The following is a 21,522-nucleotide window of genomic DNA, read 5'->3' as shown; positions in this document are numbered from 1 at the left end:
ACGTCCTGCCCCAGGCTTTTATTTTGAAGAACTTCCTGTCCCTTGGTCTGGCACCTTTATTTATGAAGCTTATCTCCCTGATTATTTTCACCTGCACCTTGTTATCCCAGGCATTAAAAGCCTAGTGTCCCTCTCCCTGTGGTCAGATTGTCTCCCATCATATTTCTGAGCTTCTTAGCCACTTTTATGTTTTTGGATCTTAGAACCTGTGTCTGCCAGACCAGATCAAGTCTCCAGTTCACCCTCTGTCAGTAATGCTGCCAACAGGCTTCCCTCAGCTCTAAGTCTGCTGTCAGTTCCTCTTCAGTCCTCAGCTCAGACCTCCTACCTGCTCCCAGTCAGTAATGTACCTCACCTGTCAGTCAGAAACTGGATCCACCTGGCTCTGCCTCAAACCACCTGTGTGCTCCTCACCAGTAACTTCTGTATCCTTCTGCCTCCTTGTCCCAGAACTTGTCCACCCCTGACCAAACGTCCAGAGCTACCTGAATCACCTGACCATCCTCACCTTGTCTCCCCCTCTGAGCTTCCAGTCCACCTACCTGAATCTGCCGGTCCCTGTTCAAATTCTCCAGTTTACTCCCCATCAATAACTCAGGCTCTGTGCCTGCCTGCCCACCATCATTCACTGGGCTTAGTCATTGTTTCTGCCCCTGTTGACCAGTTCACAGCTTATCAGACCCCAGAGCTGCTCTCATGTCCCTTTAATACAGGACTGTACTAGACTCACACAGTGTCTTGCTGTCTCTCATTTGGGTCCTGTCCATTTACAAACCTGACAATAATCCAACATAAACCTCCTGGTCTCTTATCGGGCATATTTTAACAATCTGCTGAGTATTTCTTCCCTGACTATATAATCACACTGACACCCACTGTGTCTATTTGACAAAAGCTACATTTTCAATGTGTCATATTTAGAATTGCATTTTAGAGTTTGCCTTTCAAATCTACATCAGGAGCAGGTCTCTCTTTTCATGGAGGTGTTTTGTATTTCTGTTTCAACATGGTGTATTTGATTACATTCACATATAAACCAGACATACAGCTTGAAACATTAATGGGAAAGCCCTGCACCACACACGGTGTGCAGCACAGGAACGTGTCTCTTTGCCTTCAGGAAGTGAAAGATATGTTTTCTAAAGAGAGGGAATGTTTACAACACAGCAGTGCGAGTTGTTTGTGGGCATTTGTGCTGCTGAGTGTTTGTGCGTCCTCCAGCTGGGAGGTTTGTGTGGATACTAGTTTGTTTGGCTGCAAAAACAGAAATGACCATGTGGTGAAATCATCATTTTGTTTCACACTAGTTGGACCAGCTGGTTTCAACTAGTAATATATATTACATGCTCATATGCTAAAAAAATTAGTCACAATTTTGAGAACAATTGCAGAAAGATAAAGTTATTTTTTTCAGTTTTAAGATGGTGCCTCATCACATGATAATCAGGTCTGAAGCTTTTCCTCAGGGCCGTGTGGATCCATGCGACTGCTTTGTGTTGGTGTAGTTTTTGTACGAAGTGGTGTTTTATAGAGTTGTTTTCAAGATGCCACTGAGCTTTCATATTTTTTTAGCACAAACCCAAACCCTTTTTTAAAAATGCACCGGCACATTCTCCACACATGAGCACTTTGGGTTCACCGATGGCAGCTTTCTCTTTTAAACTCCCTGGGACTTAATGACTGGTGAAAGACTTAATCTGACCCGGTACGTGCCGTGGGCAGACTGCTGGGCAGATATTAGAGCAAAGGGCTGCAGTTCTTCAAATGTATGTAATAGTGCCATAAACCGAAAAGCTCCACAACACACTACAACCACACACACACACACACACACACACACACACACACACACACACACACACACACACACACACACACACACACACACAGGCTACGAAACAGTTCAATGGCCAGCAGCTAACTGGAGGTAATGGTCCGAGAGTGTGGAGCTGCTGGTGTTTCAAAGAGCTCTGATTATCCTCCCTCACGTACAGCTCTGTGCCACATCAGCCTGTCTCCACTAACCAACTATCTCCCATCACTGTGTGTGTGTGTGTGTGTGTGTGTGTGTGTGTGAGACGATGGACAGTAACAGTAAAGCACTTTGAATTGCATAGTGTATGAAAGGTGCTATACAAATAAATTTGCCTTTGCCTTTAGAAACAACACACACTTCAATTCTTTGCTCATACAATCCATCTTGTTCAGTTTTAAGGTGGTTCAGTGGTTTAAGTTTTTTAATAGAGCCAGATATTACATGTACTGAATATATCTGTCTATCTCTATGTGTGTGTGTGTCAGAGTGTCCACTGCTGTACTGCACATTACACTGTGGTGCTGCCTCCGCCCTGCAGCTATATGAACCATCCCAGGCCTGTTAGCCAGTATCACACATCTTCTCTCTCTCTGCTGCCATCACTTCATTTCCACTGGCTTCAACATCTCCTCATCTTAATGGACCTGACTCTGTCTTTTATCATCATTCCTGCATTTGTCACCATAATAACAAAGTAGATTGTCTATTATCTATGTTACATTGACAACATTAGTGTGAGTTTTGAGTCTCACACTGTTTTACTAATCAAAAACATCTAATGCTCAGTTAAATCAGTGTAAATCAAAACAGGCCTCCTCCAACCCCGACTCTAACCGACATCCAGGCGACTTCAGTTGAAATAAACTTTGGTCGTTGGCATCAGACTGGCATGAACTTTTAAATACCAGTTGTCTGTTTGCACAAAACTCTAAAAACCAGTGGTTATAAAACGTTTTATGTTCATATTAAGTTAAACTGACTGAAGACTCGTCTAGTGCTAAACAGCAGGTTTTATAATGGATCAAGTGAACGCATCAGATTTTAAAGGTTGTGTTCACCTGGGAACAGAATAAATACAGTCTATGAACAGGATCATTTATAGAGACAATAGCCTTGATCCGTCACACCAGTAAACACAGGCAGAAAAGAAGCATTGGGCTCGTCATAATTTATGACTTGTACACTACAAGTCATAAATTATGACGAGCCCAATGTCCCTGTTTCAGTGTGTAAACCCCATCTCACAGTAGCTTGTAAGGAAAAGTGATTAACCATAAAACAGCTCAAATTACTATGTTATACTAAGTCTTGTATCCTGGCCCACAGAAGGGCAGAGGTATTGACAAGGCATTTTCTTTATTACCGCATACGCTGCCAGTTTTTCTAAATGATCGGAAGAGAGGGAACACCCACACACTGCACTGACTGAGGAAATGATTCAGATCCCTTCACACTTTGTTGTGTTCTAGAGTTGCATTTAAATGGATCACGGGTTTCCATTTTTGCTCATCAATCCACACTCAGTTAAAGTGAAAACATGATATATGCAAATATATATGTGTATTTTCCTGCGACCAATTTAACCGATTGTCGAGAAACTACATGTATATAAATATGTGCGTGTAAGATCTATCACTGCAGGCCAGGACACAAACCAAGTCTGACAAAGTCTCTGTAAAAGTGTGATAATAACATAGTGGTGACTCATGGGTAAGGGCAGGGATATAAAATCATTTCCCACAGTGGCCTCACTAACCAGGACTCTTTAGCACCTTAGTCAGGGAGGAGACCAAGAACCCAACAATCATACTGGACTAACAAACCTCCAGGAGAATCTGCCAAAACCAGCAGCGCTCCATCAACCATGCCTCTCTAGAACTTGGATTATGGAGAGACAAAAAGCATCTAAAGGACTGTGAGAACATAAAGAAAAAGCTCTAATGAGACAAAAATAGAACCTTTTGTGAAAAGGTCCACGCACTATGTCTGGTGAACACCAGATACTGGTCATCACCTGACTAATACCTCAGCAGCAATCTGATCTGACAAGCTTCAGAGGATCAGGCAGGAAGAATAAACCTGGATAAACCAGGAAAACCCAAAGATGTGATAGGCTCCAAAGGGCCTTCTTCAAAGACCTGAAATCATCATCTGAATACTGAAATGGGTCAAATGGAAATTTTATGAATTTGCAATTACATGTACAATACAACATGTGAAAAAAAGTGAGGGGACCTGAAACCAGCACATAAAAAACTTTTCCAGATGGCCTTATCCTGTTATTGTTTTGGAAGCAAATGTCTCAGATCCTTTTTTATTTAAAAAAAAAACAAACTCAGGAAGCTCCTGTAATCATGCAGGGCATTCCTTTAGGAGTGAGGCCCACTTGAAGAGCTCTGAATACAACACTGTCACATTCAACCCAGCCTCACCCCATAGCATACTAATAACATGGCATTTGAAAGTGTGAAATCATGTTGTTTGTATGACTTGGGGTGAGACTGGGCTGCAAACACGCAGGATACGACTCTTCAGGCGGTTCAGGTAATATCTGTTCAGCTTGTGTGACGCACGATTAACTGTGAGATTATCTCATTTCTCCTGAACCTAAACCACTAAAATAATAATTGTGTCTTCTATGCAAGTAATGAGAAAACTGATTTACTGAGACCAGTCAAATCTCATGAATATTATAAACCTGTGTGTGTAACATTGGCTAATATCAACCTACTGGTTATACCACTCTCATCTCTTTATGAGTTCAGCTTTTCAGTTGTAACTAGACTCTTCTTCTTTCCCTTAAAGTTGGGGGGTTACATGAGGCTTACAAACCTCTGAGATGTGGCTATAACCCCAGACAGTGAAAACACCAGCCCCTCTGTACAACCAGTGGTTCACCATAGTGTTTTAAGATGTTTGCATAGAAAATACATCAGGCATCACTGAGCCAGGAGGGACAGCATCCCTCCATATCCCACAGGGTGCTGGCCTACTTTTAACTTGCACCTCATGACACAAGATCACTCAGAGGAAAACTGTGTGCTAAGAACTTCATGTACTGAATAATTACATAAGCAGCAGGAGCCAAAGGTATTAGTGGGCAGATCCTTTGTGTCTTCATACTTCATCATGGGCTTGGACCTGATCTTAGTCTCTAATTAGATCTGTCAACTCAAAGCTCAGTGTCTGTGGGAACAGAACAGAGAACCGCTGGTCCACTTGAATCAGGCAGCGGGTTGGAGATGTGATGCTGCACAGGCTTTAGCAGCTGGAGAGCTGGAGCTCAAATTAATTAATTTTAATGATGGTGGATGTCGTCTCAAGCAAATCGCAGTAAATGTGTTAGTTTTTAATAGACGTGCTGTGGCAGGGTTCACTGCGTGTGCAGGGTCCAGCACCATCAGCTAATTTAACACCTCGTGTTGTTTTTACCACAGCTGTCCCAGTATCAGCTGTGTGACTGGACCAACAGCAAACATCTGTCAACTCACAAGGACACAAAGGAACAATTTGATTAAACTGTTTATTCATAATTAACTATTGGTATAAATGTCATTTCAATAGAAATATTACAAAACCTTAGATTACATACGTGGATCTTGCACAAGTACTGCAACTCTATGATGTATCAATAATATGCTGTATATATACATACTACATACTGTAGGTAACTTTATTTAATTCTTGTACATAGAGAGATCTGGCTCCTTGTGTTTGTGCACAAACTTAACCAATTAAGATGATTCTGTAATAATAAGTACAGTAAACATAATAATAACTAGAGGTGTTATGTATGTAATATATACAATATATACAAGTAATAATACAGTATTATCTGCATGTATAACAGGAATCAATAGGAACATTATATAGAATTTTACTATATCATTATTATGCTTTTTTCTAATATAATACTTTGTTATTAGTCTTTTTTAAAACGCATAATAATGACGACAGCAGAAATCCTCTTACGACTATAGTAATGGTGGTTTACAGTCAAACTGGTGCCTTTACTTTATTCACAGTAGAAATACACAGTAGAAATACACAGGTGCAGTGATGACATGCAACAAAGGTTTGCAGATGAAACTGAACCTGGAATATTAATTAGTATCTACCTTTGACCTCCAGGGCATGGACTGACATTATAAAAACCCCTTTCAATATTTGTGAAAACAGCGTTAACATCAGGAAATCTTCTAGCATCACATTTTCCATCTGTGATCTTTCTTCCACTGTAGTTCTGTGATCACCACAAGAAACCTGGACGTCTCTCAGCTTTGTCATCCTACTTTTCTCTTTTCCGTATTTCTTTCTACTTTAGCGTTCAGGTCTTCTGCGCTTCTCCTGTCAGACATTTCTACCCCTCGAGTCTGTCGGGCAACAACTTCAACCTCATCCTGTTTACCTTTTCACCTGATCTCACATGTAGTTACGTCGTACTTTGACACCACAGTTGTGTCAGTATTCAGGAGCTGCAGCTCTCAGAACGTGCAGAACATGTAGGTGTTTTTATTTGAGGACTCTCAGGCCTGGTTGAGCCTGTGCTGCTTCCCCAAACAGACCAGACTTTGTGATGTGTTCAGACTCAATGGTAAGACCCAGTGGTAAACTGGAATGATACCAGTTTTAAGTCTGATGTCAAAACATTTCATTTTAACACGTTGCAGTGGCTCGTTCCAGATGTTACTGAATGTATTCATCAGTGATTCAACAATGACGTATAACGATCACCTGATATGTCTGATATATTTATGAACTTTGCTTAAATAGTCCATTAAACAATGTTTTACTAAACTGTATGCAGCCCAGGGACTGAACCTGTCTAATTGGAAATATTTAGTCTAGAAATTCAGACTTTGGGGGATCCAGGCTCTGAAAGAAAAAGTAATAAGTCTGACCCTGACCGAAGGTCTACTCTCACTCTACAGACAACTTTATGTTATTTTAGTATCAGCCAAACGTCAGGAGACGCTTTGCTGTCATATCTCAGTACTGTAACTTTACAGGAAGTAGATTACACCTGTAATGTTGACCTTGTCACCTGTTCACTACCCAGACGCTCAGAAGGTTTAAATCCCTGACACTAATATGACTTGACTTCAGTCTTTGTAATAAAACGGCCCAGTAAAATTTCTCTGACCCTCTTAAAATCCCCATAAAACACATCAGTGACTTTGTTAGAATATTATTTTGTTATTGTTGTAGTTTTCAGATAATTTCCCATGTCATTAGTCACATGGTGCCTCACCGAAAATATAATTATTGAAGTCATTAAAAATGTTCCATCCAAATACACATCACATCATCAGATCTAATGTATTATTATTATTATTATTATTTTCCTTGACATCTTAATTTCCACTCAGTGTTAAATCATTTCCAGTCGTTGCCTTACTCCCCTCAAATTCCAGTGGATCTATCATTTTCCACTCAAAGTCACGAAAAGGGGGAATGACTGTCTGGCATTTCCCCACTGGGTTTGCTCTTAGCCCCCAGTTTTCAGTTCTTCTAGCTACTGTCACATTTTCCTAAAAACCCAAAACATGAAAAAGTGAGTGAGTGTTTAGTGAGTGTTTAGTCATACAGTTTCTACTGTATATACTGTATATGTGTAGAGTTTCTGCCTCCATGTATTGTGGCTATTAATGTTCCATTAATGTGCATCATCGCTTCAATTAAGCAAAAATAATCACCATTGTTTTGTTAGTTCCTAAATTCCAGTGCAGCGACGCACTTGGCAACACGAGATAGGAAGAAGGAAGAAATGTGCATTTACAGAAATCCCTGGAACGTAAATACAATGGACGCTATGAGCACAGCCAAGAAGATTTCATCTTTACATGTGTGCTTATCCTTTAGAACAGACTCTCAGTACAGTATCATATATTAACAGCACAATAACACCAAGCGGCTCTTGAGTCATTTAAGCAAAGAGAAATTTTTTTCTCGGATCCTCGGGGGCTCAATGAGACGGATCCAAGGCCTAAAGGTGAATCAGGAATCCAGTCTCTGTTAAAACACGTTGACAGCACCGAGGGAGATGTAGCAGAGACGTGTGCGACGTTTCCTCTGGCTCTAGTGTCTTTCCTGAAAAGGCTTATGGCTCAAATATCTGACGAGCCAACGAAGGCACTTTCTGTCTGTAACCAGGTCAGGGTCACAGGGCGGCGTCTTGGTGGTGTCACACCCCCAGTGCTTTTATTTTAAAGTCCTGGTCTGTAAGAAAAAGAAAGGATCAATATTTCTATAATCAGTCCTGTTATACGCTGTACAGAGTCCTGGTTAGTTAAAGAGAAACTATCGTTGTCTTTTCTTTTTGGCACAGTATGAAAACATCTCATTCATTCCTCATTATCTGGACCCTCCAGTTTTATATCTGACCACAAAAACCGTCTCAGATGAGCTCGGTTGCTTAGAGAATGAGATCCGTGATTCAGGACAGATCTGGTTCTGGCCTCTGAAGCTGCAGAGCAGGAGAGTGTGGATCAATGGCGCACATCGCCCCTCAGTGGTGATAACATGTGAGAGTTTTTATTCCTCACTGAACCGGGCACCGACGGATATAACAGCTCGTGCACTGACATGCTGGACATTCCGATTCTTACCAGAGATGATGATGATGATGGCGCTTCATTGGTCTGGGAGCGTTACCTTTGACTGGTTCGACGTTGGCTCCTGCTCACACACTTTAGACCCCAGTGTGGCTGTTTGTGCGTCCGTGCTGTAGCCTCCTGTACTTCAGCTTTACTTTTCCTTATTGTTCACATTAGTAGAAATATTTGCGCTTACATTGGTGGACTCCTGTTTTTTTCTTTTTTTAAGCATGGGCGGTCAGGGTTCCACAAAACCTGAATTGGTTTTTTAAAGACTTAATCATGTTTTGAGCCACATCTTCTTCGCTCTGTCACCTGTGAAGACGCAAGAAGACTTTGTGGATCAAGACCCTCCAGGTGCCTGCGTGACTTCACGACCCTGACGCATCTGCAGAGGACCAGACTGCGGCAATGGAAAGTATTTCAAACGAAAGTGACTTCTGGCAACTAAACGAATTCTGGAGGAACTCGAGTCTCCTTAACGGGACCGGCGGGTTGAATCACACGAACCCCCTGAAGCGGAATGAGGAGGTGGCGAAGGTGGAGGTAACTGTGCTCGCCCTGGTGCTGTTTCTGGCACTGGCGGGGAACCTGTGCGTCCTGCTGGCCATCCACTCCACCAAACACAGCCAGTCCCGTATGTATTACTTCATGAAGCACCTGAGCATCGCCGATCTGGTTGTGGCGATATTTCAAGTTCTCCCTCAACTTATCTGGGACATTACATTTCGGTTCTACGGACCGGACATGTTGTGCCGGTTGGTGAAATATCTACAAGTCGTTGGGATGTTCGCCTCCACTTACATGTTGGTTTTGATGTCCGTGGACAGGTGTTTGGCCATTTGTCAGCCCCTCCGGTCTCTGCACCGGAGGAAAGATCGGTTCTATGTCATATTTTCCTGGGGTCTGAGCCTGCTCTTCAGTATCCCGCAGATGTTTATCTTCTCCCTGAGAGAGGTCGGCTCCGCCGGATCAGGAGTGTATGACTGCTGGGGCGACTTCGTGAAGCCTTGGGGCGCCAAAGCTTACATCACATGGATCAGTCTGACGATATACATCATTCCAGTGGCGATACTGAGCATTTGTTATGGTTTGATAAGCTTCAAAATATGGCAGAACTTTAAGCTGAAAACCAAGCGGGAACAGTGTATAAGCCTGACACCCAAAACGTCAAAAGGCAACACGCTGGCCCGTGTGAGCAGCGTGAAGCTCATCTCCAAGGCCAAGATCACCACAGTGAAAATGACTTTTGTGATCGTCGTGGCTTATATCGTCTGCTGGACGCCCTTTTTCTCGGTTCAGATGTGGTCTGCGTGGGATCCAGCAGCGCCCCGTGAAGGTAGGTTGAATATTAAAGTTTAAAACGAGCACCGAGTGCTCTCCAATGCGCAAAGGCAGCTGTGTTCATGCGGAATCTATAGTCACCCAATGCATTTATAATCTACAGTCCTCATTCTTTTTTTTTTCACGGCGTTTGACCGACCACATAGCTGGGTGGAGACGTTTGGAGATTTTCAATTGACGCATCCTTGCTGCTGTGCGCACTGGTCTTTACGCACGAACAATGCTAGAGCTTGATTATCAAGTTGGCGCAAACTGAGGCAACAAGACCACAGTGTGAGCTGTGTTTATCACGTTTTCCTAGAAGCGGAGTTTCAGATGACTCGAGCAGAACTGGGTCATGTTGTTTTAATATCAAGGTGCGATAAACAGGTCGCGGTGCCGCTGGAGCTCGGTCCGTCCACAGTACAGGAGGTCTGACCCTACAGGCAAAACAAAAACAAAAGCATGTAGAGGATATTTTCTACTATTCCATCTGCCATAGATACTTTCTCTGAGAGTTTGTGACACCCAACAGAAAAACATCTACATAATAAACACTGTTTAAAACCCACTGGTTAATCAGTTTATCGGTCTGATCTTTACATTCTCCTATTGTTTGTTTAATACGTTTCTCTGTGCTGTAAATGAGCAGATATATAATGTTTGTTTGAGCTCAACAGCAACGATCGACTTATGTTTTTGTGTTGTTCATACCAGACTCTTAGATTGTCATATAATTAATAATATTTATTTGGTAATAAAATAATCTTTAACTTAAATTAAAAGCTGCACAGAATTTCAAGGTCCACGTTTCTAAATTCCCTCTGACTTCGCTCAAGCTGCAGAAACCGACTGATGGCTAATCATTAATCAAATAGGTGAATGGTTCGAGCACCCAGCAGCTTCTGTTTGTGCCTGTGCGGCACGATGGAGTGCGGCGCTGACATTTAACAACAATAGGCCAGGAAACAGCCCTTTACTGTATGTCCTGGCTCTATTAATCGATCCGCTGGGCCATGGCCACACCTGCATAACAACTGATTATTGTTATAATAACCTTTTATAATAATAAACACATTGTGAAGACTCCATTTGAAGGAGGGCCTCTGTGCTGCTTTCATTCTTTAGATACAGTTTGGTGAATCCACTGTAGAGGGGAGACCATTTGTCTGTTTGGGAAGACCTTTGATTTAATGGAAAACTGAAAGGTAAATCTAATTAGAGTCATTTATATGAGGCATGTGCATGAGATCCGATTCAATAGCTGTGAATCTCCTGCATAAATCAAATATGTGCAAAAACCTGCTGTGCACAAACAGTGAAATGTTAATGTAAGTTGGGAGAATAGACAGTAAACGGACTTTGGTGCAAGTCTTGGTTCTTTATTGTCGCTCCTGTGTAAAAGGTTCCAGCTGACTGGTCGTGTGTGGTTGTGATCAGCTATTTACATTTTGGAGCGAAACACTTGCACAGTGCACTCAGCTGTCAGTGAGAAGGCTTGTCGCTTGATGTGCCACATCTCACAACCACAGTTACAAACATTTACAAAGATGTGCAGCCCTCAAAAAGCAGGAACACGTTTACTTGTGAGTACAAATTCAAGCGAATAGTCCATTTTGTGTTGCAGACCCTGGATCAGTGCGTGGAGGAGGATGACTTCCCTCCACGTGAACCACAATCACACAGGCCAGAAAAGGCAGCGACACGTGTCGGTGTTTGTTTACAGAAGACAGGCAGGAGTGTCACCTGCCCGTGTGCAGATAAAGTGCTTGTTAGGCTCATACTCAGCCAGACAGCTGAGAGAATAACGTGTGACCACAAACAGCTTCAGAAAACATCAGGTTCAAAGGTCAGATCTGGTAGATGCAGATGAGACCTGTCAGTCCGTTTCAACATTTCCTTTGTTTTGAATTGTGGTTGAACAAATGAACTAATCACTTGTGAACAAATTTGTTCTGTGGAGACAAATTAGCTCTCAATAAGGGCAAATACAGAACATTGATTAGTGAATAATTATCAATTACACAGATTAACCTGCTGGCTAGTGGTAAATATTTACGATTTTACATAGGTCACCCGATATCATCCCGTTATTTTACCATGGACTACACCTATATCATGTCAGTCTACATGAAACCTGCATGAAACAAAACCTTGTTAGAGTGTTGAAGATGGATCATATCGTTTTATCTGTTGTGCTGGAACAGCTCTGTACTTTCAGCATGTTTCTGAATGACTGACACCCTGATGGAAGTTATTACCATGGTTTCCTCTGAGACTCCCTTATAAAAACATCTTTTGCTCCATTTTCAGCATCAATCAAGCTGCTGCTTCAAAATAAATGGTGTTTTGCTACTTAAAGGTTGCTGTCTGTCTTTAAAAGGTCAGAAGAAGAAACAGGGTGTACAAGCAGCAGTTTCTTTGCCTCCTTCTCCATTTTCTCCACCTGGTTCGTTACTTCAGAAAATCGTGTCTTCTGCCACAAAAGATGCAGAAAACCTCCAGAGACAGTCAGCAACAGCAACAATCATTTGTCTAAGTTCATACTTTGACATTTTGGATAATACGCTCATTTGCTTTCTGGTTGGGTGTTTGATGAGAAGACTGAAAAAATGCCCACAAAGGTGCTGTAGTTACATCCAGCAGTTTATTATCTTAGCTTAGCACAAAGCCTTAAAAACACTTAGCCTGTAGCTTCTCTGGGTTTCCACTAGTTACCTGGCCAAGACGCAGTCCAGTCCGTTTCACGTCTCTATGCTTTGGTTTTAGATTAGGTTAGCTGCCTGCCCCTGGTTCCAGTCTTCATGGTCAGCTAAGAAAACTGGCTGCTGGCTTTAGACTGGCACAGGTCTTCTCATCAGACTGTCCTAAAATCTTGAGTTGGACCTGTGTTTCAGCAAACAAGCACTTACCAGTTTTGACCCAAGATAACACATCCTCAGGGAGCACAGCGATGGAGACCATGTCCTCATCAAGTATCAATTACAATCATGTTTTATTTCATAGACTAAGAGGCTAATTAAATCATCCCTCCAAGTGCAAAACCATTGAGGTATCTAATTTCTTACATCTGGCAACCTGGATTTGTTGTGACGGAGCTGCGACATTTGGAGGAATTGAAGTTTGCTATTTTTAGCAGCCCATTAGGCTCATCAGCACGATTTTTTGGAAATGTCAGAAGGCAGTAGAATACCCCGTTTCTCCGAGCTTAATCACAGAGACGTCTCTGATTTTAACAGCCAGACAGATTTCATTATGTTGAGGGAATATAAACACCTGAAGGTTAAACCCTGACTCAGACACTCACCGAAGCACCGAAAAAATATATATATATCTGTGAACACAAACATCTCCTCCGCCCGAGCCTGTTGCTCTCCGACGCTGACTCACACTCACTGTAGTATTGATTTGTGTTGAGTGGCTGATGGACACAAAGCCCGGTGTCTAATCTGAAAGCCCTAGATATTTTTAAAGGTCAGTTTCTATATAGTCTCCTGACCAGTAGGGAGAAAAGCTTGAGAGTGTCACATGCACAGGAAGACCCCTCCAAGCTGTTTTACCTATAAAGGTTCTGCCTAAATCTCAGAATTAGACCACTACTGGTGCTTGTTTACCTTCAGGGAGCAAGAATCATCATTAATGAATTAAAGAGTCTTTTTGGTCCAGTCAGGATTAGCTCTCACAGGCAGACAGATGCTCCCAGGGTGATGCCTTTTAATTTGCTGTGTGATTTATCACCCTCTTGTGAAAGACGCACTGAGCTAATTCAGTAAAGATGTTTTTGTAAAAGCTGCGTGATTTAAATTAGATCCAGGCTCTTGGTCCCATCTACCTGGAAAAGAAAACTTAATAACAGTTTTATCTTTTGCAGTGTTTTTTCCTACCTCCATGTCAGTAGCATTATAGTCTGTCTCACATGTCCAGTGTTTTTGTGCAGAACAGTATTTGCACATACTGTAACTCCCTTTTCAGCCAGTCAAATGTCGGCAGGTCTTATAGACGTATCCTCGGAGCGGTAACATCAGAACGATCCAATATAACTTGACTTTAAAGATAATGTGAACGAGTTTGCTCAGATATTGAACGGGACATTTCTGTGCTCATTAAGTATTGATAGGCACCTCATGTTTTTGTCTCATAAACCCTAAAGGCTGATGATCTTAACTTATTAATAATTCCTTTGACTCCTCTAACAAAGCTCATTTACACTGAACAATTTTTGTTATAGCCCTAATCATAATTAGAGACAACCTGAGAAGAGCAGCAGCACAGATAGACTGCGTGAATGATTAGTAGATTACCAGAGGTTAAACATGGACTACAAATCAATTACATGAGTCCAAAACCCATTTTCCAAGTGTCAGTTGGATGTTGGCTGGAGTTGATGTAGTGTAACTATCATCCCACACGCCACTGCAGGTCACGTCCCATGATGCATGATCACAAGGTTACGTTTCAGAGCTGTGCCATGTCATTTTTTTTATTTCTTACTCTTGAGCTGCGAATGTTATGAAACGCTCTCCTTCCTCGAATAGCTCTGAAATGCATCGCAGCAGTGGATTTGACTGAAGCTATTAAGCTGCTGCTTTTAATAATGAGTTTAAGATCAAAGAATGAGATTCCCATCCAACTGCTATAGTGCATCCACTGAAACTTTGAAGACTATGTGCCACAGGAGCTGCTTGCAATACACAGATACATGCATTTATAAGAGGAAACGTTCACCATCGTTAGTTTAGTGACATGACATACTAAAACTTTGTTATTAGCCTGAAACGCGACATTCTGGACACTCGACTTCATCAGTTTTCTAAACTCAAAAGTTGGGAACTGCCAAAGTTAATTCCAGTTCATCCTTCACCCGACGTGACTGCCAGTGGTAATTCTTCCAATTTTAAAGACATTTCATTAAAAACCAAAAATGTAATGGCAGTGCTAGAGAAAGGGCTATGAGATCAAGTTATTGTGGCTCATCCTGTCAGGGCCTGCTGCTGCCAAAATCCTTGGCAACTCATGCAGCAGTTTGAGACAAGTGTTGGACCGTCTCTGGTCAAACCTCCAACTCTTGGATAAAAGCGATCACCTGACAACAATGTCACTGTTGAAATCAGTTTTTGTTTTCGCAGCAGAGTAACCTTGCTCTCTTCGTCCTCTCCTGCAGCCATGCCCTTCATCATCTCCATGCTGCTGGCCAGCCTCAACAGCTGCTGTAACCCCTGGATCTACATGTGCTTCGCTGGCCATCTGTTCCAGGACCTTAAGCAGAACTTTCTGTGCTGTTCCACTCGCTACCTCAAGTCGTCCCAGTGCCGCTGTGAGCGTGACTTTGACTCCAGTCACAAGAGCAACTCCTCAACCTTTGCCATTAAAAGTACCAGCAGTCAGAGGAGCATCACGCAGACATCCACCACATGAGCACCGGCACTCCCTTCCCTCCGTCAAGCTGTGCTCCCCGATTTTCACCACATGCTGTCACTTGTAAAATCCAGCAGTTTGACACCTTCATATACCTCTTGCCTTTGGGCTTCAAGCACAGGAATCACTGCAATAGTCTCAGTTCTTTCTTTTACTGTACCTTACAGTGCAAAGTGGGAATGAGACACTCATTCATAAACAATCACGACTCCCCGTCCATCAGGCCACGACTGCCCCTGATAACCACGGATCAAGCTGAGCAACTTGTAGGTCTTTACGTTGGTCTTCTGTACAGTGTATATCTACTTATTTACAGCGCAGAGAAATCTATTAAACTACGCATTTAAAGGATTTTTCAACTACTGTCAATATTGACTAACCACACTATTATTTCAGTTGTCAGCTGTGGCTCCTGTTTGTGTTATGATGGAATTGCTTACCTGTGATACGTGTAGTGTACTTTGCTCACATTTGCTCTATGGATTGCAAACATGTAAACTGTTACTTGAGGTAGCCTGTTGTTAGATATGAGATGTCGTGTCTGTCACTGGTGGAGATTTTAAAAAAACAATAAAGAACAAAAACAGCAAAAATACACGGACGACGTTAATATGTACGATTATTGCTGAGACTCATTGGAGCTGCCTCCTGAAGCGACTGAAGAAATCCTTGGCAGGGTTTACTGAAATTGTTCCAGGGGGATGTTTGTCCACGCTGAATCAATCACGTCACTGAGTTCCTGCAAATTTTTGGCAGCACAATGAAAGTTTGAACATCCTGTACAGCCAAAGCCCCAAAATGCACCAGTGGGTTGAGATCTGGAGACTGTGCAGACCGCAGCAATTACCTAAAGTAACTCATGTTTCTGGAGGTATGTTGAGCTGTGGCCCTGAATTCTTTGTTGTAAAGTTAATTCAGTCTGTGGCTGCGTCTATTTTTCACTGTAAAAGTCTCAAGTGCATGAGCCATCTAGGATATGAACAATTTGTTGTTTCGATAATAGCAGATCAATAATTATTGCTAATAACGAGATGGGGACCTGAATAAAACGAAAATCTGTGGAATAAAAACAATCCAGTGCAATAAAGATAAGTAAAGTTAGTACTGTGCAGTTAAAACAGGTTTTCAGCTTTCAGCTTTATTTTTCAACTGATGTTTCTGCCACTTTACGCTGAACTTACAATATAATGCAGAAAACTACAACACCACAGGTATTTCTATGGGATAATCATTTACAGGCATCATACAAACAACTTATTAAAGGAAAATCCAACTGCACGTGTTCATTTTTATTATTATGTGGACTAATTAATGCAGAAAATGTGCCATAATTATACGTTTTAGGTCTTTTTTTTTTACCTTACTAATATACTGCCACTCTACATTTTTGATTTCACAGTTATATTGTGGGTGTGTGGGGGAGTCTGGGGTTAGGGGGGCATGGATCCCTCGTGGTCTTGATAATTTGATGTTTCATGACAATTTTGTTTCAGTGAAAAATATTATATTAGTAGAAATAAATATTTTAGAGTTAATAAGACCTTTTCTGTGAATAATTTCAAGTGTTTTCTTAAAGGTGCCAGTAAAGATGAAGGGCAGCGTGTGTGTACAGTTTGTAGAAATGTATTTAATAATATGAAGAATCCAAAAAATGACAAAAGAAGAGAATAATTAAAATTTCAAGGTTTGATGTTTATGCCAAATATAAATCATCTATGAACTTGGTTCATTTGTAAATATCAGTATTACTTTATGTGCTGTCGGGTCTTTGTGGATGATTCAAATATGCCTTGTAAAAAGCACAGATATGAATATTAAGCCTGTTTTTCTTTTTTTTACAAGACGTGTTTGCATACATGTATATGTGTGTTGAATTTTAGGAAAACATACGTACTGTGTCTTATTTATTTGAATAAAACATGTCGTCTGTGGAGAGACTTGCATTTTGGATAAAAACCTGAAGCTGTTGTGGTTAGTACAGCCCATACTCTACACAGATTCAAGCGACAGTCATGTTTTAATGAAATTTGACCATATAACCTAATTATCTTATCTAACTCTTATTTGTTTTTAGCCCTTTAGTGGAATGAAGGACTAGAATAAATCAGCCAGAAAGAAACACACACAGATGACAAACAATGAAGGGTGTGGTGAGTCTGAATCATCAATAATGGAGCTAAAAGTGAAAAACATGACAGATAAGACAACAGCAGCCTCTAGTGGGTCACAGTTCTCAGGTCACTGCTTTTGGCTTGACTGAAGTGTGAGTGGTGAAGATGCATTTCCAAAGCCTCTCAGAACGATTTGAAATAAAACCCACCACACACAGCAGCTGCAGAACTCTAATACGTTTCTATCCAATTAAAAGAAGAATGTGGAACATTAAAATAGATCCATGAGGGAGGTTTTTACTTTACTCAGTTAGCAGGAAGGTTCAGACCAGTTTACACACATTTGACTGAGATGTGCAGTATTTTTAACATCCCATCCTCGTCACACTTCGATAAAGGGAGGTAGATTGTCTGCACGGCTGTTTCAAAACATTGCAGGTCTCTAAAAAGCGCAGTGATCACAGGTTAAGAGGAAACATGATCAGAATACATGTTGGAGAACAGAAAGAAATGTGAAATGAGCTGGCTGCGTATCTAGCTGTCATTTGTTATGAATGAGTAGCAGTACAAACACAAATGAGGGCAGACAGACCCTCCTGTTGGCAGGCTGCCCTCCGCTCCCTCGGTGAGGAGCACTGAGGCCTCCAGGAGTGTCAGAGCTGCCACAGAAGCATACTGCCTGCTGCAGCTGTCACTAAGCTTCTGGTGGCAAAAGGCAGACTGGACAGGTGAAGGGTGGGGAACAGCATGTTATGAAGGGAGGAGGAAGAGTATAAGGGAGTGAGCGAGGTACCGGGACTAATCTTCTGGTGTATAAAAAGATACCACATTTCAAACGATCATATTATAAACACCAACGTGTGAGTTCTTAGACTTCTTTGCGCAGCGCTACTCGCACACTGCTGAAGATCTTGCCCAGGGCTTCAAAGAAGGGATCACAGAAGGTCTGGATGCAGAGAGAGTAGATGCGACTGACGCACTGCGACTCAATCAGACAGCTCTTGATGCAGGGAACCACAGCCCAGATGTGGCAGAAGGAGATGCAGGCAAACAGGAAGCCCCAAAGCAGAGCCACAGGGATACCAAAGATGGCAGACAAAATGCGGTAGCACCAATACTTGGACACAGTGAAGGTAGTGTAGCTCAGCTTCCACACGCCGTCCAGGCTGTGTGTGCCGTCAGGCTCTGCAATGACATCTTCAAACTCCACCTAATAAAACAAAATGAAAAGAGGTATTCAATAATATACATCCCCCGAGGGCACCCCTCCTTCAGACCTGTGAGGGTAATGTCCACATGCCAGTGTTAGGACTATAGATTATGTTAGTGTTCAGTTCATGCAAAGACGCCAGTCATCTGTTGCACTTCATTAAAAAATAATGCAGTCAGGTAAAGTTATGGCTTTTAATGCGACGTCCAAATCTTTTTAAAAGCTTCATTCCTACACATTTTCAAGAAGCAAAGATTCAGCCGTTCAACAGTTTGGTCTGTTTGAAGTGTTCAGTAAGTGTCACTGGGTCTTTGTTGCATTCTCAGCTATAAAATGTTAATTAACCAGCCCATAATCGCGGCAGGCAGACGCCCCACACGTCTAAAACCTTTTCTTTTCTTCCAGGCTATCGAATAGACTCAACATGGGAAGTAACAAGTCACAGCTCACTTCCCGTAGAGCCAGCAGCCTGAGATCATCCACTGAGTGAATGGCTGGACATGTACTGCTGCTGTGTGACTTGTCTGCCAGGTCTGGCCTCTTTCAGCTCTTAGAGGATTGCTAGAATCTAATTCTGCAAACGAGCCATCTGTGCTATTTAGAAATTACAGATGGGTGCCTATGTGGTCCACAGCTGGTTAACCTGAGTGTTCAGTAGATTGGATTCACTGACTAATTAGGCACATTCTGCCAATAGATATTACTGAGGCACTTTAATTTAATGGTAAGGCACTAAACAGAGAAATGGCAATGACTGGATTAGTAAGTGCTAATTTACTGTATTGGTGGTCAGCTTAGAAAACCCAATAGTTTAAAATCATCTATAATCACATCATTATCAGTGTTTTTTTAGTGAAGACACACACGAGCAGGTTTGTGGTTCATTTCAGACACAGAACATACGTTCAGCTCATCTCTCATGGTTTCCCATCCTCAGCGAACACGTCTACACACCCGCTCTGCACTCAGACATCTAATATATATATATAATATAAAGGTATATTCACCCTGGTCCTTATGGAAAAACACTTTGTGGTGATAACATGGCAACAATCACAGGATAAACAGTAGTCGAACCTAAATAAAACACGGTGGCACACAGTATCCATTTCACACTCTTCCTCCCCATTCCAAAAATAAACTTTAGGTTATGCACAGCCAAAGCAGGAATAGCTCTCAGGCTATTTAGGGATTTTCCAGATAGTATGAATATGTGTTCTCCTGTCTTTGTTCCCAGCAACGACTATGTATTTTCTCTACATGCTCCTGCACTTTCTGAGACGGGGGTTCCGTTCTTAATGTGACAGGGTGTTGTCTCCATGCTGCACAAACCTTCACCACGTCTTCATTGATCTGCTTGGGGTCTCTGTTAATTAGGTCGATCTCCTTGGTGTGGCTGTCCTTCACGATCTTCTCCTCGTTGATATTGTACTGGTACTGATCCGCCATGGTGGGACTGCAGGTCCTGGACAGGCCGGTGACAGTGAGGACAAACCTTCCTGGATCAGACTGCACGAAGTCGACTCAGTTCAGTCCTGAACCCCTGTATCACTACAGTGACGCTCCCACTGACATGCCAGTGGACAGCTGCTGCAAACGTCCTGATAAAAATGGAGGCCTGACCCCCGCCCTGCACACACAGTCACCCACAACTACACAGACAAAGTGTACACACACACACACACACACAATGTAATGGACACAGACAGAAAAGGCATGGCTGAAAGGAGAACCCAGGGCTGTGTCACATTTCACGCAGACCTGTGGGGCTAACTGGGTAGGGTTTGCACGGTAGCATGAACTTCCACCACGCAGTGAGACAGTAACACACCCTCCAGGCTCAGGCTGTAGCTGGGATGCCGCATTGTGCATCCTAATACTTAACTTTAAAAAGTGCATATAGATGTATAGATTTGGATATAGATATAAATATGTACGTGTGTCCTGTTTATAATAATGCAATAGAAACAACACGTAGTTGTAATGCTTCACAGTCTTAGTGGTGCACAACAGATAACTGTTCTGATTTTAGCATAGCCAGATCCATAAATTCAATAGTCCCCCAAAATAAAACTCAGTCGTCCTTAAACCTGGCAGTTGGTGCTATCAGTCATACAGCAGCTTTCTACATCAGCATGGTGCATAAACAAACACACACTGTGTGGTGCTGCCAGACAGAGTGGGGAGAGGAGGGGGTCCTTATGAAAAGTGGTACAAGATACTGATAGTACCCCCCAGCTCTCTGTCGGTATTTATTAATCAGGTCAGTGTAAGAACAGTACAGTAAGCGTGACTTCAGGGCACTGATTGGCGTTCCTTGCCACAGTTTCCTGGTGGCAGAGACCTGGATGAGACAGGGAGGGCTGCAATGAGATCAGAGTTCATGTGATTGGGAGCCAATCCAATTAGATGAGTATTCTCGGTGTTGCAGTGGAGAGTAGAGGCCAGTTAGGCATGGAGGCAGAAGGACAGAAATAGCTCAGCGGACGGTCACAGTGGACATACCTCTGCCTCTGTGGGTGTCGATTCAGCTGAGACCGCACTGCCTCCTGCCTTCCATTTAATGTAGACAGACATGCAGGCCTCCGGTCTATATTTAGACTTATATACAGTAGAAACGAGTGCTCGGAGGGGCTGTCATTAACTTGGTTTGGTTTCCAAGTACGGGTGGTGCTTCCTCAGCAGTGCAGTTATTTGATGCACATTAAATATTGCTTATGCTTTATTACAGCATAGGTTTTCATGTTAGATTAAGTCCTAAAGTGTTAGAAATGTTTATGTACTGTAAACTATGTGTTACAGTCTCAGAGTGAATGTGCCTAACCTTCAAAAATCAATCACACTGACTGAGGATTATTGACAGATAGAGGCACTTCCTCAAAGTTACCCTGCCGCTGCACTGATGAGCAACCACAGAGACAGGAGACTTGCAAGAAATGTCAAACTTGAAGCAGCGGAGATCAAGATATCCTGATTTCTAGTCCCCTTGTATGGATCAAGCTCAAAAAGCACTGGAATTCACACATCCCATAATGCAATTCAGCACTGTCT

At 42.2% G+C, this 21,522-nt stretch overlaps 2 protein-coding genes across 2 annotated transcripts; one reads left to right on the top strand and one right to left on the bottom strand.

Moving 5' to 3' along the window:
• Positions 1-8,433: 8,433 nt before the first annotated feature.
• Positions 8,434-16,418, top strand: oxtra (oxytocin receptor a). The gene is made up of 2 exons (XM_026307250.2): positions 8,434-9,751; positions 14,897-16,418. The coding sequence occupies exons 1-2, from the start codon at positions 8,824-8,826 to the stop codon at positions 15,148-15,150; spliced, it is 1,182 nt and encodes a 393-aa protein (XP_026163035.1). The 5' UTR covers positions 8,434-8,823; the 3' UTR covers positions 15,151-16,418.
• A 77-nt stretch (positions 16,419-16,495) lies between these two features.
• On the bottom strand, positions 16,496-20,140 carry cav3 (caveolin 3). Its single transcript, XM_026307251.2, has 2 exons — positions 19,804-20,140; positions 16,496-18,471 (listed from the first exon to the last, which is right to left on the bottom strand). Exons 1-2 carry the CDS (start codon positions 19,918-19,920, stop codon positions 18,130-18,132), a joined length of 459 nt encoding a protein of 152 aa, XP_026163036.1. The 5' UTR covers positions 19,921-20,140; the 3' UTR covers positions 16,496-18,129.
• Between the last annotated feature and the right edge of the window lie 1,382 nt (positions 20,141-21,522).

Source organism: Mastacembelus armatus, chromosome 5 (assembly GCF_900324485.2).
Source record: "Mastacembelus armatus chromosome 5, fMasArm1.2, whole genome shotgun sequence".
NCBI lineage: Eukaryota > Metazoa > Chordata > Actinopteri > Synbranchiformes > Mastacembelidae > Mastacembelus > Mastacembelus armatus.
This window is presented reverse-complemented; position numbering and strand designations above follow the sequence as displayed.